This window comes from Propithecus coquereli, unplaced genomic scaffold (assembly GCF_000956105.1).
Source record: "Propithecus coquereli isolate 6110/MARCELLA unplaced genomic scaffold, Pcoq_1.0 Scaffold403, whole genome shotgun sequence".
NCBI classification, from domain to species: domain Eukaryota; kingdom Metazoa; phylum Chordata; class Mammalia; order Primates; family Indriidae; genus Propithecus; species Propithecus coquereli.
This window is the reverse complement of record NW_012149764.1, coordinates 2,846,804-2,866,074: the sequence shown is the minus strand read 5'-3', so window position 1 is coordinate 2,866,074 and position 19,271 is coordinate 2,846,804. Positions and strand designations below refer to the sequence as shown.

Genomic DNA, 19,271 nt, shown 5'->3' with positions numbered 1-19,271 from the left:
AAATAGTTTTGACTGAGGGCCTCTTGAAAGGGTCTTAAAGACCCCTAAACCACACATTGAGAACCAACTCTCTAGGGTATATATCTAGGAAAATTTCTGGGTGTAAAGTATGCACTTGTTCAACTTTACTAGGAAATTTTGCAAAGTGATTGTGGTTGTTCCGATTTATACGCCTACCAGTGGTGAATGTGAATTCTTATTGCTCTACTTTTGGAGCAACTTTTAAATTACTACTAATCTAGTGAGTGTGTGAAGTGGTACTTAATCTTTCTAGATACATCTATTTTTCTTTAATATGGCCAACATCACCTTGTATGTATCATTTCTTTGGAATTTATAGCACATGCATTTTCTCAGATCATTAAAAACGTTCCATAAATATAATTTTAATGGCTGCATAATATTCTATGTACCACAGGTATTTTTAACCATTCCTTTAATTACTGAATTTTTAGGTTTCCTATTTTTTCATTACAAAAGTCTGATTTCTCATTAAACTGTGAGTTCTATACAAGGAGGATCCTGTATATATATTATTCAACACTGCATCCTGAGTATCTGAAATAGCTGTGCTTTGAATTAGTAGGCACTCAGTATTTATTGAAAGAATAAATGATGGAACACTCCAAGTTTCCTGAATACACACATTCATTTGAATGGGTCTCAATTTCATACATGTGCTATAGTACAGTCTGTTATATAGCTCCTTTAAGTCTAAATTAGCAATATAAATTTTCTTTTCACTAAAAATCTACAGAATTTAGCCTGTCGCATCCTGGTTGGATGGCTTCTTCTGATGTGTATAGAACTAGGAGGTCTCAGCTAAGGCCTCATCTTCCCATTTATCATTATCAAATAACTACTTACTTTGGCTTTCTGGAAAAATAAACGAAAACACCCTCTTGGATCCACATTACAGTTTTTGGCCATTTCCATAATAAACTGCATTACAACAGCTTGATGTGCTATTTGTTCCATTAGAGCCCCTTTCTGAAAATAAATAGATTAAAGTTATAAGAAATACCTCTAGAAATACATTTGATATACTGATTCAAATTTTGGATTTTTAGAATACTTTTGATTTTACTCTCTTTAGCTATAAATCAAATACTGTACATATAAAGGGTATATCTTAGTTTTGATTATTTGCATATGGACCAGAATAAGTAAAGGAGAACAATGCCATAGGCTTGATTTAATATTGTGATTACTGTTTGGATTTTTAAAACATGACTTTCTAATTAGTCAAAAAAGAACAAGGATTATAGTGCATGGGAATAAAAGAGATGGGACGGGGTGTGGTGGCACAGAAAGCACATTGGAAAAGTTTCCAAATGCTAACTGAAACAACTAAAAAAAAAATTCCCACATTAAACTCGAGTAGATCCATAAACAAATGTAATGACCTTCCTGCTTTCATTTAAAGAAAATATTAATAATATAAAAAAATAAAACACCAATACAGTAAGAAATCAGAATTCCACTAAGGTTCCCAGGAACTCAATGTTCACACAGTACCTGCTCAGCTTCTAGGTGAAAACACCATAAAATAAGATATTTAGCAGTTTCTTCACATACAAGGTATGGATGGTCTGACAAAAATCTCTGACTATCATCCCATCGACTCAACATACCTATAAAAAAAAGAATTAAACCATAAATGTCAAATATTTCTTTCTTCCTGTAGGGGAAAAATGCCATTCTTAATTAATCTCTTATTGGTATTCTAAAATGATTCTCTTTAAATACAATTTGTATTACCAGAGTAATATTCTACGGTAAAAGAGCAAATAAAACAGGAGAATAGTTTCAAGTAGTTTCCAGTAGACGGGAAATAGCTTCCAAAATTCACAGAAAGTTTTATTTCAGATAATTAGGATAAAGTAGAATGGCTAGATTAAAGTTAAAAAGTCCTACATCTACGAATGTCAGTAGTCTTGGGCAAATTCAGACAGTTAGTCATTAGCCATTTTCTCTTGATGTCTGTTTATATATAAAGTAACAGAATCTTATAACAATTAGTTAAGCATATTTTAAAATGGCTGCCATTTTGTTTCAAGATGTCAAAGGTATTCAAATACTATTTAAGGTGTATCTGCATCTTTCTCTAAATTAGAAATTTGGTCAAAATCAGTAATCATGAAACCAGGACAGTACTGAGTTTTTAACTTTGCCCAATTTTATCACTGAATAAATTAAATATAACAATGTTAGGTTTAGACTCATCCAAGGAAGTTAGGATGTTCACGGAAATTTTATAGGGCTATCTCAATAGTTTGGCAGTAAACCTTTCCTCTAGACACAAAATGAACTCCTACACATTAAATTCCACATTAGAACACAAGAAAGAACAAAACTAAAGACAAATGTCTTACTGAGAAGACACAGCAACACATGGGAGTCAGCTGAAAATAAATGATTGATTTTTCTTCACTTAAAAAAAGGGGAAAAAATATTTTAGCATTTTCCCATAGAGATGTATAAGCTTTATAAAGTTAGTACCCTAACATTTTGGAGACAATGATTAGGTCACTTAAAATTCTGAGAAATAGCATATTATGAAAATTACTTAAAACTACTTCTCAAGGTATAAAGTCTAATGACTCCGGGGGATCAGATCTAAAGAAAGCATAATCCTTTTTTTTTACACTTGAAAACACAAAGTAAATCCTATGAAGCAGTTTTGCTTTAGCTTTCTTACACTTCTGAAGAGGTAATATTTTCAACTCTTTCTACCTTCCATAGAGCACTGCTTCTCCTGTTTTCTCCATGGCAGTATTGTAACTCACTGATTTACCAAAATCCTACCCATTTTAGTTTCTTTTGCAGGAAAGATAACATGAAAAGGTTAGTGACATTTGTAGGGCCGTAAGGAAGTGTATCATTAAATGTTCAAGTTTTTTAAATACCTATTTAATACTTGAGACAAAGTTAACACTTGAGATTGAAGATGGATTTTTCTGTATCTGAGGAATACTTAGCACTTGATTTCAAAAATGCACATCAAAAACCAGGCACAGTGAGTGATTCAGGCCTGTAATCCTAGCACTTTGGGAGGCTGAGGTGGGAGGATTGCTTGAGGCTAGGAATTTGAGACCAGCCTGGACAACGTACTGAGACCCCGCCTCTACAAAAAATAGAAAAATCAGCTGGGTGTGATGGTGTACACCCATGGTCCCAGCTACTCAGAAGGCTGGGGCAGGAGGATTGCTTGAGCCCAGGAGTTTGAGGTTGCTGTGAGCTACAATGCCACTGCACTCTAGGTAGGGAACAGAGTGAGACCCTGTCTCATCAAAAAACAAACAAACAAAACCCACCATTGAATTAGTATGAAATTGAGAAGTTAAATTACGGGTAGTCCATATAGACCTTTGTGGAAAGAGTATGGAATTTTATGAAAATATTTAAAAGAGAATCAATAGCTGAATGAAACAGAACATACCTGAAATTACTGATGTTATTTTGGATTTTACAAACAAACTTATAAACAAATACACATGCCCTTATTAATTTCCCTTTCTTCTCTGCATTATACTTATAGAATGATACATTTTAACACCGTACACTATTCATTTTAATTTATCTATGTGCTAAAAATCTCCCAGCTAGGTTGTGAATTCCTTGAGGAAAGATACATGACTATTTTTCCTATATTTCCTGAGCCCCAGGTCTCTATTCCAGTCATCTACCACCATACAACTATTTCTACTTACATTCCTATACATAAATATTTTATTTGAAACCAATCCCATCCTTTTTTCTCTGGCATCCTACAATGCTTCCTAGGCTGCATGTTACCAATCAAGCTTTCTAGAAATTCCTCTGACATTCCCATTTCTCTCACATCAAATTGATCACTAAGTCCTGTGGTTAACTACTACAATTTGCTAATATGGAGAATCACATTAATGAATTTTCCAGTGTTGAATTAAGGCATCTTTGAATTCTTAGGATAAACCCTTTAAATTTGAAAAATCCAGAAATCAAAAGTCTGTAATTCTATCACAAGATAATTATTAATATTTTGATGTATTTCCTTCCAGGTGTATTTTTTAATGACTTTTAAAGAAACAAAATTAAAATCATATCATGTATTGCCCATTCATTTCATTTCATACTCAAAAGTACTATATATTAAATGTTTTCAAAAATAGGATATTGATATGTTTTTAAAAAGCAATACATAAGTAATTACACATTGAAGAGACTGTAAATATTCGTCTTCAGTACAAATGAAAAAAATCCCATCATAGTTATTTGTGCAGATATTTAAAGCTTTTGATAAAATTTCCAGCAACAGCATCCTAAACAGACTCAAAAAAAAGCTGAATCACAGCTAACTTTGGCTGAAAGTGAAGATGATGTTCTCTGAAAAACTGTTAGATGATTCAAAAAGTAGCTCTGACGATTACAAAGACAGTGACGTCAGAGATGCATATAACTTTGAATATAACTATTGTGAAGTTCAAGAGATAACAGGCTTTGTTTCTAAATTAATATTTTATATTTATAAAATATGAATTAACTAAATTAATAAGTTAAATACAAATGTAGAAAAAAACATCAGATTTCAATGCTTCATAATATTCCATGACATACTGCACCATTCACCATTGGATGGTAAATTCCATCTAATTATAAGGGTAAAAGCAACACAAGAAAACAGTCAACAGATAGCATAAGAGAAAGTTAGGAAGAACTCTGAAGAATATAATACACATGAGAACACAGAGAAGTACTGGTGTGAAACCCCTATAACCCTACAGAGTCGCCCACACAACCAGGCCCATGTCTTCCAAGAGTCTGGAATGGAATCCAAGTTTGGAAAGCCTCAAGTTGGAAGCTTTAATTACAGCTCCTATTCTAGACATGTTTAAAGGAGTATATCAATGTAGTCCTCATTCTGGTAATGCTTTCTTCCTTTATCACAGTAAGCATACAACATCAGAAACAAATGATTCCACCAAGCAGGGACAGCATCAAACTTTCACTGTCTTGCCTCAGGTCTCTATCAATTCTGTGCCACAATTTAGTCAACAGGGATTTTGATTATCTCATCATCCCACATGTCTACAAGTTGGTCTACTCTACACTGATGGTACTTGGTGAGCAGGAAGTTGGAGGTAACCCAGATGCCTTGTTAAGATACATGCATATCAGAGAGTGGGAAAAACACATGAAAATTTTAAGGGCCTACTACCTTAGTAACATTTTTGGGGATCCAATGTGCTGTGGCAAGTAGGATATCTCCTCCAAAGTGAAAAGCTGTGCATTTCCACTAAGAAACAGGCACAATGTGAATCTGGGAGTGGCTATCTGGTCTGGTTGGCTTTGAAGACAGCAAGGCTCTGGTTAGTATTACAAGATAGTATACTGGAAGCTCACAACATACAATGGAAAAACGATTGCTTATTAATTACCTGTGGATGTCAAGTCAGCCTTTTCCCTCACCTATCTCATTACTTGCACCATAGTATCATAAAATAAGGGGTTGTGGTGGCACAAGTTTGAGATTATGCACAGATTCAACAGCAGACTCTCCTCATCAAGGATGTTCTGTTATCCCAATCCAGTTTAGCCAATGAACACCTAATTTGCCTGTAGCAGAAACCAATGCTGAAGTCTCAATATGGTACGATACACTGGAGACCATCCAGCCATCAAGTAGCAGGTTGACTATCTGGGTCCCATTTCATCTTGGAGGAACCAGTAATTCCTCACTTGAACAGCTCATTCTAGATATGGAATTGCCCTTCCTCCTTGCCCTGCTTCTACCACTAATACATCTGTGGTCTTACTAAATGAGCATGCCACATTATTTTTTTATGCAGAAACTCATTTTACAGCAAAAGAAATGAAGACTATAGGCTCGTGAAATTCCCTAGTCTTATCATGAACATCACTACCCAGAAGCAGCAGGTTTTATAAAATGATGAAATGGTTTGTTAAAGACTTAGTTAGAGTGTCAGATGGGTTAAAACACCTTCTGAGATTCAGATAATTTTCCCATGCAAAATTGCTTTTGACTAAGGCACTCAGTTTACAGCAAAAGTGAAGGAACTGTTTCTCACCTACTAGGTTTCCCATGACTCCAAAGCAACCACCCTATAAAGTGTCAGCTGGATGAAAACATCTTGCGGGATGTTATTCTATCAGACGTAGTACGTATTCTGAAAGAGCAACCAGTATATGGCACTATTTTTCCTACAGCAGAAAAGCACGGGGCTCTCTAGAAAGCAAGAACTGTAGGTAGCAGTGGCAACTCACATACTATAAGACTCATTTACAAAATTTTCGCCTTTTATCCTTATGATTCGAGGTTCTGCTTGTTTAAAGATTTTAATATCTGTCGAGGGAGAATTGTTTATTTGTTTTTTTGTATTGTAAATAATACCACAATGATAATATGCAGAAAAACTTTGTCTATGTTTATTTTTTCATGTACTATTCTTGAGTTAAACACAGTCTATTTTCTTTTTTAAAAAGTATGAGGAAAATGAGTATTTTATTAGTAAATTATATAAAAGGAAGGTAAAAAAATTAATTATCCATTGTCTTGACATAACTGACACATAAATGAAATTCAAAAATCTTTGGGGAAAAAAACACCAATAGGAAAAAGATCTCAAAATGCCATTTAGTTCATGAACATACTACAAATAAAAACCATGTTTATTAAATTAACACATTACTTGGAATCAAAAAAACATGCTTTAAGCCTTAACTCCTAACACTTCTCAGTAGCATTTTCATGCCAGCAGTATTATAATTCTCAGAACACACCAGGCTGTTTCCTAATTCTGCCTCTCTACATGCTGTTGCTATTGCCTTGCCTCTCTTTTTGCTACATGGAAAACTTCTATCTGTTCCTCATAATCAAGCTCAGATGCTACCTCCTTTGGGAAACCTTCCCTTTTATCAACCCCCATACTCCCCCTTTTCCCAAAGAGAAAAAACTATTTTTAGTTCTTTATATATACATTTCTATTACTATATTTACCTGAATAACAGTTAGAGGATCTCCCTGAATTATATAGCATCATATCCAAAACTTGAAAAAAATGTATACTCATCTTTTAATCATGAGATAATCAGACACCAAGGAAGCAAAAATGAAGAAAGAAAAAAGCAAAGACTAGTTGGGAAATGGAAAGAGGCTATGGAATAAAAAGACTGTCTTAGAGGGTTGTATTATATAGTAATAGATTGAATTTTGCTACTCTTTACAATTTGGTTTGCTCTGTCAATTTATTTTATTTATGACCAAAAAAAAGTCTAAAACAAGATCTATATAACTGTTCCAGAAGAAGCTACACAACTGGAGTTTGCCACTTGCCTTTTTGGCTCCCATTTTATAAATCCATATTTTGCACACATACATATGATATGAAACATTAAAGAAGGAAACTCAAATAGTAGACTTACCAAAATGTCTGATTTTTTGCTCATATTTCTGCATAAATGATTTTGATTTATCTTCATCTTCTATTTCTTTTCTTTTATCTTGATTAATAAAACTCTTAAGAAAAAATTTTAGAAATTAAAATCAGATTTTATATTCTAATTTAATCTTCTTTCTCAGATACTGAATGCATAGCAATCCTTTCTATAGACAATATAAAAATATAGTATGGTATCATACTGATATTACATCATTAAATTCATCTGTTAAACTCTTTATTTAAAAAATCAAAATTTTTTTAGATGGGAGTTTCATTAGTTTTGTTGAAAATGATACATGTGTGGGAAAGGTTTATCTTAGAAATCATACAGAAAAACAACTTATTTAACTTTTTTGTTAAACTGAATCTCCCGATTAAAGGTATACACAGAAAGATCTATTACATGCATAATTTATGTTTGCATTATTCATTTCCCATAAATATTTGCAACTCTAGCCCAATCCTTGGAGTTCTTGCTGTAAATAAACTAAGAAATTCAGAGTATATAGAGAATAAAGTATATTTACTATAAACTCTTTGTTAAGACATAAACCAAAAATAGACCTTTGTTGCATTTCTAATAAACTTTTCTTAAGAGAGGCCAATTTGATTCTTGAAATCAAGTATAAATTTCTATTTGGGAAGTGCTTATTTTCAGTTAAATAAGTCGTAAAACAGATCAAGAATGAAGTTTTTATCTAGCCAGAAAAACTGGCAGAGCAGTTTCTCAGAACATTCTGTGATCACATTTATGCCCTGTTATCATTACTGCCAAAAATGAAAATTGCAAACCAGCTCACTACCAGTTTACAAGAGGAAACACACAAAAGTTTATATATTTCAAAATAAAAGCATTTTTTTCTTTTACAGTCTGCCTTTACAGTCTGCCATCTAGACCAACACTGTCCAATAGAAATACAATCCAAGTCACAAATGTAATTTAAAGTTTTATATTAGCCACATTAAAAAGTAAAAAGAAACAGATGACAATAACTTATTTTATTTAACCTAATATATCCAACATATCATTTTAACATGTAAGCAATACGAAATATTGTTAATAAAATATTTTACTTTTTTTTGGTACTAAGTGATTGGAATCTGGTGTGCATTTTACACTTACAGCACATCTCAATTTGGACTAGCCACATTTCAAGCGCTCAATTGCACATGTGGCTAGTGGCTATCCAGTTGGACAGCACAGATCTAGACCAGTCCTCTCAAGTCTCAAGCTCCCAGACAAAACCAATGTACGATTTTGAGCAAATGACTGGAACATAAAGATAGTCCTAATTAATTTATGGTATAAATGTAGGCTATGTTAGAATCCAAGTTTAAAAAAACAAAAGCAGAGACAATATGAAAATACATTTTTTTTGTGACTACTGTGTTAAAAGAAGAGACATTAACTTTATAAAACAAACATTGCTTTGATCATTCCCTCTGGAAGAAAAAATTTATTTGAAATAGTGTTGGGTATAAATGCAAAGCAGAAAATAACACTAAAGATGACACACCCCTTCACATAACATATACAGATATAGCTAGTTATTCAGATAAAGAATGATCCTGCTGGGGAAGAGAAAAATTTATATACATTAGTACAGGCACAGAGAAAGTCTAGAAAGATATGATTCACTATTAACAGAGGTTATTTCTGGGAAATGGAATTGAAGGTAAAGGGATCCTTTCAATTTCTATTATACATACTTATGTATTGTTTTTTAATTTATTTATTTTACAATAAGCATGTTTTACTCTTAATTTTTCTCAATTAAAGAAAGTGCTGATAGAGCTAGTGGTAATGTACATTTATCTGTGTGTGTTACTGATTGCTGTAGTTGAAGTTGAGTTAGTCAAGGAAAAGGCAAACAATGCTCAAGAGGGTAAGGAAGAATGGATGCCAGGAGGACAGAAACAAGCGGGTTATAGGCTGAGAAGTCTAGAAAATAGTGGTTAAAGATAAGGTCAAAGTGGATTTAGACAAGAATGAGCAGTCTATCCCCCAAGGTTGAGAGTTAGGTTTAGTACAAATGCAAAGAGGTACCATTTACAAATTAGTAGAAAATGACTGAATTTCATTGCCCTAGAGGTTACAGACTGAAGTTCCACATTACCATATCGATAGGAATGTAGATTACACGGGTATATCTATTTGTTAAAATTTTACACTTAAGATTTGTGCATCTCAAAATATGTAAATCTTACTTAAAAATTAAACAGAAAATTAATAATCAAGCAGGGATGAGGAGTAGGGGAAAGTACAAATGAAATGAAAATGGCCTAATGGTGATAGTTGTTGATGTCAAACACGGGGTTCATCTGTTTACTTTGTGTATGTTGAAATTTTGCATAATGAAAGGCTAAAAACAGGTCCAAATTCACACCTAAATGATGTTCATGGGTTAATTAAAAGAAATGATGACATTTGAAGGCCTATCCCTCCGTGCATGTTTCAGGCCTAAAGAACACTAATAGTGGATAATATACAAAATCTACCTTTGTTGTAAAACTAAAAGCTTTTAGCTTCTGTGAACTGTTTCCTTTAGACACTTTGGCGTAGTGAAAAAAAAATGAACAACAAAATATCAGCACCTGTCAGTATGTTCACAGATTTATTTGTAAATGCTTAATATAGATTATAAAAATAAGGCTTATTATAAAAATAAGGCTTAATATAGATTATTATTTTTCAATATATATCATTTTATTCCATATTAAAAATATTAGTTCATGAAGTTACCTATTAGGCTTTGCCTTTTTACCCTTTTCAGGCATTTGGAAATTGATCTCTAGAAACTCTGATTTTCAAATAGAAACAAAGGTATAAAACCCTAAAGTTTGAGAAACATGGGATTCTAAAAGGCTAACCAGGCCAATGATGTCCATTACTAATGGAGATTGTAAGTTTCAGAAAAAACTATTATATGGACATCAAAAGCATCTTAATAAAGGATACTCAACTAACTAGTCTTTCAATTCCACAGTCAGAAATTATCTCTCAATTCCACAGTCAGAAGTTTTTTCCTCACATTAATCCACCACTGTGTTATCAAGTCACTCTACTTACTTTTCAGTTTCTTCATTTATAAAATAAGGTGACTGAATTAAAGGAACCCTAAAGCAGTGACCACCAGTGTAGCGGGTACAAAACATGAGATGTGGGGGAAAATACCTTATAATGTTTTCCTATCCTTGAAAGTATCAATTCTTTGTCAATGTTTTTTAAGTATATGTATTTGTCCAGCAGTACATGTATATAAACGAATAGGTGAGACTGGTCAATTAACTGCCTGGAGTCTATAGCTCTAGAGCAAGAGCTTTTAAACTTTTCACTTTCATAAACTTTTCAAGCAATTTTCATAAACTGTCAAAATTGAACCACTGTTTACAGGATTCAATTACATTGCTACCAAATACGCACTTGTACAAACACTTCGGTTTTTTTTCTTTCATTATGGCCCAATAAAAGGTCATACCTTATTAAAAACATCCTTGCTAATGGCATCCACACTCCACAGACACATCCTTTCTCTTTGTACTAGAGCTTCTTCTTTCTGTCGCCATTCTTCTTCCCGTTGCCTCAGTTCTGATACTGCTGTTTGTGCTTTGGCGTGTTCCTGATCCAAGGACTCAGAGTTATGCAGTGCTAAGCTACCAAGTTTCTGCTGAGCTTCAGCAAGATTCCATTTGCACGCCACAGAGCTCTTCACAAACTCTTTCTGCTTTTGGCAAGCTAGTTCAATCCCATGGCTATATATCTGGATGAAAAAACAATTTGTAAGAAATGAAGAAGGCAATGAATATATTTGTGCAACACAGTTCAATTTTTCTTATTTAAAGGATTTCTGTGCAATATTTTTGGTACATAGCATATCCTGTGTTCTGGGCTTGCAGTTACATTTTTATATTATAGGCCTTGTTTCATCAACTAGACTCTAAACTTCTTTGTTAATCCATGCCCCTCCCCTGACAACTAACAGCAACAAAAAGCCTGGCAACAATCACAGTGTATAAAGCTGGTGCTCAACAAACATCAGATTTATAGTCTTTATGATATTGAGCCAGCAAAACAATGAGAACAGAGCTTAAATCTAGTTTATCACCTCAACATCCAACATGCTGAAAACAAGACCTTTAGAGTTTTGTTTTTCAAGTTCTTCACTACAAAAACCTCCTTTTATTTAGAAGTAATCTAATCATTTCTTGGTTTCTATTTACTTTCTGTATTTTCCCAATCTTTGGTGATCTGAGAAGTTCTTATTGGAAATTCCTATTTATAACTGATTATATCAGACAGCTATCCTTTAACTTATTCCTAATCAAAATAGGTAAAGATATTTTTTTAAAAAGTGCCAATTGATCCACCCTGGTGACTCTGTTCCACTCAGAAGCAGTAGTACTTACTTAATTAATACATATAAAGCACTGTGATAAGTGTTTAATTCCTTATATTCCTTGGTTCTATAAAACTAAAGCTGAAGGCACATTCTTTACAATTTCTTAGCCAAACGTAGATCAACTTCAAACTACTTATTCAGAATAATTTCTCCCCAATCTGTTCCCACAAGTGCATCACTATTCAAGCCTTTATCATTCCACATGTGAATTATACAAATACAGCCTGTTTATCCCAAGCCATTCTCCACTCCACTAGCCTGGAGTGATCTTTCCAAAAAACAAATCTTATCATTTTATTCATTTAGGTCTCGGGATAAAGTGCAAATTCTGTGGCATGGGCCTTCATGATGCCATCTCCAATTATCTCTCTAGACTCGGTTCCAGTTACTCTTCTACTTGTTTGTTTATTCTTCCCATCCCCACCAATGTTCCCCCTCTTCAATTTGGCAATCCTTCTTCCTCTAGGTAACTCCTATCTCCATCCATATTCTGGCATCACCCAAGTTTTTTCTTATCCATTTTCTCCCCACCCAAGTTATGCATATTTCTAAGGCAATGTTTTTCACACAATATCACGCTTATCTGTTTACTCAACTATCAGCTTCTCGAGAGGCCAGAATTCAATGTTAGATGAATAAATTCACTTCTTTGAACAGACTGGTGGTGGTAAAGAATGCTGAGGCAAGTAGCAAGCAAGGCCTCTACGTCCTCGCTGAGTCTTCAGGAAAACTCAGATTTCTACTAGGGTAAATGTGGACACTGTTGCTATTCAGATGTTTTATTTACTCATTCAGCAAGTTTGGAGCCGAGGTACTACAGACCATGTCCTTAACAAACCAAGTAAAATATTTATTTTTACTTTTTGCTATCTTAGAATGGGATCAAGAACTGTAGACTAGCTATGCTTAAAATGGGGCCAGGAAAAGGAGAAAAACAAAGCTATAAAACTTATTTTGTAAGACAGCAAAGATATACCAAGAAAGGCAATATGGATAAATGGAAATATCTTGCATTTTTAAATTATGTGGGAGCAAATATTCATTTCTCAAATCAAACAAATTCTAAAAGTGATTTATGTTTAAATTCTCCAGACTACCCAGACAACATTTGGCCATTTGGGCAGACATTGCAACATGTATTCAGATGGTTAAATAAAATATTAGGTCATATTTTAATCGGTAAGCATACTGAAGTTTTAGAAAGACATTAAATATGATTATATTTTAACGACCATAAATTCTAAAAAGGAACTGTTAGCATTAAAATGTATCAATGTAACTTTACATCAAAAAAAATCTCAAAAAGGATCTCTATATTCTGATCTGCCTTTATATTAACTGGATCTCAGAATTATACACCACATATTAAGATGTCTAGATTCCCATATTTGATAAAATTAAACCAAAGCTGTTTTTTAAAGATTATAAAATGTTTATCAGCTGCATTACACATTTTCTTCTTTCCAAATATTCCAATCCAAAAATTTCAGTCTTAAAGCCAGCAAGACAAATAAGTAGGTTTATAATAAACATATGAACTTAGAATTAGTAACCACTTTGCAAATTCTAAAACCAATTAGTTTCATTCAAAGTTTTACAGTACTTCACAGGATGGGCAGTGCAGTAGGTGGGAAAATATACTGCACTAGGAGTCATACGTGGTTTCTAGTTTTAACTCTGCCACTAACTAGTTACATGGCCTCAGGGAAATCACTTTCTTTTTTTTTTTCAGGCTGGTCAAGTGAGGAAATCACTTTTAATAAAGGAGATAAGCCTACGCACTTCTAAAATCCCCTTCAGCTAAACAAGTTTATAAGTGCACCAGTAAAAAAAAAATATATACAAATATTTTTAAAAGTCAATGTTTCTCTTAGCTTACTTTTGTGATTCAACCACAACACACTAAAATTCTTGAGACCTTTTTTTCTCTCCAACTGCCTTCAAAATTGACAACAGCAGCTGCTGTTCATTATTTTCTCTCTCTGTAACACATTACATGCTTATAACACATTTTGTATATAAACATGACACTGGTGATCCACAATTAGTGGGTGACTACTGACCCATCAACTCTCATTTTGCCCTCCTAAAAAATGTCTTGCACTTTCCCAGTGACTAGCTGGACCAAACTGCAGTCTGTGGTTATGAAACAGCATTTTTCTCTGTGTGAAGCCAACTAACCCCGTTAGCTGGGTATAAGATTGATGATTTTACACTTACTGGCAAACGATTTAAATCACTCATCTTCATTAATATCTAGTAAAATGAGTTTAGAGAAAAACTATTAATTCTGTTATGATCTGAGGAACCCCATTTTCCAAGAAGCTTAGAAAGCTTATAATATAAGCTTATAATCCATTGACCATATTACTGTTTAATCTGTGATCCTGAAATATACTTCCAAAACACACTAAGGTTAGGAGATAAACCAGGACAAGGTGATATGAATATATAAGCATTCCCTAAGACAGGGCCCAGAAAAATCCTAAATGGTGTATCGCATTTGGGTAAGTTTCAGAGGCAGGAAAGCTGGGTTGAAAACCACAAGTAGTATCAGGAACCCGAGGAAGAATTCTGTAGGAAAAGGGAAGTGTGTGCCTACATGTTTTTACTGGGGAATGACGTGAAACAAAACTAAAAACAAAACAGTAAGGCAAAGATGGTCACGTGAATGGGAGAGGTGTGCGCCAGCAGCATTAAAAGCGAGGTTTACAGAATATTCTTAGATGTCAACGTGGGTGAAATAGCATGTGAAATCATCTTGACGTGAGGACTCAGTGGGATGTTGAACTACAATCATTCACTGTTTCTAACTACCAACTGTGCACAAGTATGTTGGAGCCTTTAACAGAATGAAGTGCTTGGAGAAAAGCACGCACAAGAGGACAAAGGGTCAATGTTATATCGTGAGCCACCCAAATCTGGGTGCTGTCAGGAAGCGGGGAGGAGGAGGAATGTCTTCTAAAGGTGAGGAAGAATCAGCCAAGGTGAAAGAAAAGGTGTGCGTGGAGGTGGAGGTGGGTAATACATACCCACCCTGTCTCCCCACTGAAGATGTTATAATAGCAGGGAGATGGCATCAGGCCCCCGGCTCCCACGGATGAGGTGAACACAGAATAGGGAACACAAGAGGGTCGGGTAGCGGAGACGCGGCACTCCAGGGGGCTTGGCGACAGCACCTCTCCATCCCCCCGCAGAACGCCGGCCCCCTCTCACCTGGGCGCTGCCGCCCGGCAGCTGCGGGCAGCGGGGAGAACCGGGGGACACGTCCAAGTCACTCTCTTCCTCAGACTCACCCTCGGCCTGAGGCAGGCTCCAGGGTCCCGGCGGCGGCCACGGTTGCTCCATGTCCGGCTGTCCCCAGCCCTACAACCGCCCCTGCCAACGGACTTGGCGTTAAGTGGAACCCGCTGCGCGGAGCCAGCCGCCCCAGCCGGCCGGGGCCGTTACCCAGAATCCCCCTGCTAGCCTCGACACAGACGCACACCCCACGCTAGTCTGGGCCGCGCCTCCGGCGGACGTCGGAAGAAGTAGTCGGTGGGAGCGTCACTTCCGGTCGGGGCGGGGCGGCGAAGTGTGTCGTGTGGCTTCAGTGTAGGGGGTGGGTCAGGAACTGTTTTCTTGTTTAAAACTCCATTCTCTGAAGCCTTGCAGCGCTGGGTACTTGCATCAGATGGCGCGGCGCGTGGTGAAATATTTGTTAGGTAGTGTTAGGTATTTGCTATCTAGTGTTCCCTACGCTGTAAACAGTGGGTCCTGGCCGCCGCGAGGTGCCCAAACCAAGTGTCCACTTTGCATGTTGTTTTTAAACTGCAACTCATTCCTGTGCATTGACATATACACCAGTAGTTCTAGGAGGGGTTGAGACAGGGGTGGGAGGATTTTGAAAAGTGGAGCTAATTTTCCTGTCATTTCCAATTACAAGCAATAAGAAAATTATGCAAAACTTGGAGGAGTACACGAAAGATAAAGTACTGGGGCGAGCACGGCTTCAAAAAATTAAGATCGGTATCCTAATAGCGAACGTGTAGGGAGGGCTTCCTGTATTCCTACTTTTGTTTAATCCTAAAAATTTGTGGTCTTACTGTCCCCTTTTTTGATAAGAGGAAATAGATCCAACACGCCCGAGGTCACACACTTTAAGAGGAAAAGCTAGGATACAGCCCAGGGAGTCTAACTTCCAAATTTGCACGTTTAACAATCAGGCTGCCCTACTCATAATTAAAGACACCCAGATAAAAACGACGAGACGCCATTTTTTCCCTGTATTAGATTGACAAACTTGTGAAGTTTGATGTGAGGACATGATGCAAGAATGTAATTTGTGTAACCTTTTGGGAGGAGTAATTTGACAATATGAGAGGCTTAAGTGCTTTGATTCAGTAATTTCACTACCAGGAAATTATGCAACAATTATTTTTGCACCAGTATCGAAAGACTTATTTACAAAGATGTTTTGGCAGAATTTTTTGTGGCAGAAAAAAAAATCTAATTGCCTATCAATAGAGGAACTTAAGTTATGGCATATTAATAAAATAGAATATTACTGATCTCTAAAAAGAGTAAAGTGGATCTAAATATGCTGATATAGAAATATCTCCAGAATGTATTGAGTTAAAAAAAGCAACTTGCAGAATTAGATATATATATGTGTGTGCGTATGTAATACATAGACGGAGAAGAGAGATAGATTTATTTATGTGAGGACTAGTCGTGTGTGTGTGTGTGTAACATTTCTGGAAGGTATACAAAAAATTGTTAATGATTACCTCTGGTGGGTAAGGCTGGGGAGGAAAGTTTCTGAGGATCTTTATTTTCCACATTTAGCTTTCCTATATTGTGCTGTTTGAATATTTTCCAATGAATATATAACTTAATAATATTTATATTATATGAATATATTTATTTATATGTTATATAAGAAATATATTATAAATGATAATTAGTAAGTGATTACAAATTAAACTTGAGAAGCACTTTTGCATCTAAACCTTCTGAGTTTATGGGCGAAAGCCACAGGGGAAAACAAAGGAAGAAATAAAAGGAAAACACTTTTCTTTTTGCTTCCATGAAGCCACAAAGTGCTTTTAACAGTGTCTGGCATAAAGTAAGTGCTATATGAATGCTAAGTGTTGTTGTTGCTGTTGTTGGTTTTTTTCCTACCTCACTACTTCTCAGTCTCTTTCCCTTCTAGCTGACTTCTAATTTTAGATTTCCTCAGATTTTGGCAAGTGGGGAAAATCTTGTCTATTCCTGTGGCATTAAATAACATCTGTGTATCGACAATTCCCAAATTGAAATCCAAGCCCTGACCTTACCCCAGTGCTTCAGACTCATAAGTCTACCTGCTGATTTGACATCTCTTTTTGAATGGCTCATAGAAATCTTAAATTTAATACATCCAAAAAAGAACACTTGATCTCATCCTGTTGCCCAAACCTCTTCTTCCTGCCTTCCCCATGTCAATAAATGGCGCTACCATCAAGTCCAACACGTAGAGGTCAGCCTCATCTCATACAAATAGCAAGTCCTGTTGTTTTTACCCTCTAATACATCTTCAATCTATCTACTTCTCTCCAGGTTTACTGCTTCCTCCCTAGGTCAAGACACTATGATCCCTCCTCATGACTACTGCAGTAGTCTACCATGCTTCTGTTCCACTCTTGCTCCTTACAATCTCTTCATACAGTTGCCAGAGAGATTTTTTAAAAATACATAAATCAGATCATGTCACACCCCTGCTGTATCAATTGTATGCTTTCAGTGCAAATAACTGAAACTCCAGCTAAAAGAGACCTAATCATAGGACATGTATTGTCTATCTAACAAAAAGGATGAAGATAGGTGGTCCCGGAATAGGCTTAGCACTTTGCCAGTGTCATCAATGACTCAGGTTCTTTCCATTCCTCCTCTCCATCATCTTAAATATGTTGACTTCCATCTTTGGGCTTGTTACATCATGGTTGCAGGATGACTGCCACAGCCCTGGATATCGCATCAAACTAAAGCAGCTAAAGCAGAAAGAGAGGAGGAGGCAAAACAGCTTTATTCACTTGGGGCTCTCATATCAGAATAAAAGTCTCAGAAGCTTCTAGTGATTTCCCTTTGTATCTTATTGGCCAGAACAGTATTAAATAAACTATGATTTGTTCCCTGGAGCTGGGTGCATTGCCACCCAAACAAAACTCAGGTTCTGTTGGCAAGGAGGAAAAATTTATGGCTGTAAGGTAGGCAATCACATTCTCTGCCGTAACTGTTTTAAGTTCTTGTGCAATCTAGTGTCATCTTAACTCTTGAGTATCATCTCTTAAACACCCGATCTCTCCTCCCTCCAACCCCATGTCTCTCTTAGTATGTTCATTGGACTCCTTTCAGTTCCTCAAACATACCATTATCCATTTCTTTCCTGACTCATGGCCCTTTGCATTTGCTGTTTCCTTTGCCTTAATATCTTTTCTCTTTTGAAAGTCTTGCTGGTGGTCGTGCTTCTCTTCTTAGATCTTAGATTAAATGTTAAACCCTTAGAAAGGCCAGTCTGGCCACTGAATCTAAATTAGGTTCTGATTTCCTCTCTAACTGTACCTTCTATCCTACCACTTTGGATATTTCCTTCCTATTATTCATCATACTGTTATTTATGTTCACTTAGTTATTATGTGTCTTCCCCCACTGGTAGGTAAGCTCCATGAGAGTACAGATTGTTTCTTATTCATTCTTGTACCTATATTGCTCAGAACATAACTGGCACATAGTATGTACTGAATACATGTGTGCTGAATAAATTAGTAGGGAATGAACAAATGGAAACAAGGATAAAAGAAAAGATGCAGGATTAAATAAAAGCAGAAGAGAACAGAAGGGTATATTTTGGTAGATGATAAGGGGTGGCTATAATGACGTCAGAAGTCACCATTGCTGACTTTAGGACCTAAATGCTATCCCCAGGCAGACACTTTTTTTTTTTTTTAAACAAGTCTTGGAACTTAAACATACTCTTGTACTTTCTTATGTTGGATAATAAATAAAATTCCTTGGAAATTGCTTTAAGTCATAGCTTGCCTACTGCTCCCATGGACACAGAGCAAGCCAGCTGAAACTCAAAGGAGAAAATTAGTTTTTTCTGAGTAGAAATTACTTTTAAATGGAAGGACTATATAGTTCAAAATGTTCAAGGGCATTACTTGTAGAAGGACTTGTGTGTGTCATTATGTAAGTATTGAGCCTACAAATGCCAGTAAATCAAAGCATAAGCCAAAGAGTAACATATGAGTCTGACTCATGAACCCTAATAAAGTTTTGTGAAATAGATCCCATGTGTGGATCCAGATCCCAAATGACTTCAAGATTGTTAAAAGCTGTTCAACTGCAATTTGATTCCTTCCTTGGAAGTATTCCTGATACTTGGGGAAAATTCTTGAGAAGTGTGTAT

At 35.7% G+C, this 19,271-nt stretch overlaps 1 protein-coding gene across 1 annotated transcript in view; it reads right to left on the bottom strand.

The window, feature by feature from the left end:
• CDC37L1 (cell division cycle 37-like 1) overlaps window positions 1-15,380 on the bottom strand; it is a 27,636-nt gene extending 12,256 nt beyond the window's left edge. The window contains exons 1-5 of the mRNA XM_012652877.1: window positions 15,059-15,380; window positions 10,922-11,203; window positions 7,426-7,519; window positions 1,519-1,634; window positions 868-990 (exon numbers count right to left, since the gene is read on the bottom strand). Coding sequence (XP_012508331.1) covers window positions 868-990; window positions 1,519-1,634; window positions 7,426-7,519; window positions 10,922-11,203; window positions 15,059-15,190 — 747 coding nt within the window. The 5' untranslated portion in view covers window positions 15,191-15,380. The remainder of the gene's footprint in view (window positions 1-867; window positions 991-1,518; window positions 1,635-7,425; window positions 7,520-10,921; window positions 11,204-15,058) is intronic.
• Between the last annotated feature and the right edge of the window lie 3,891 nt (window positions 15,381-19,271).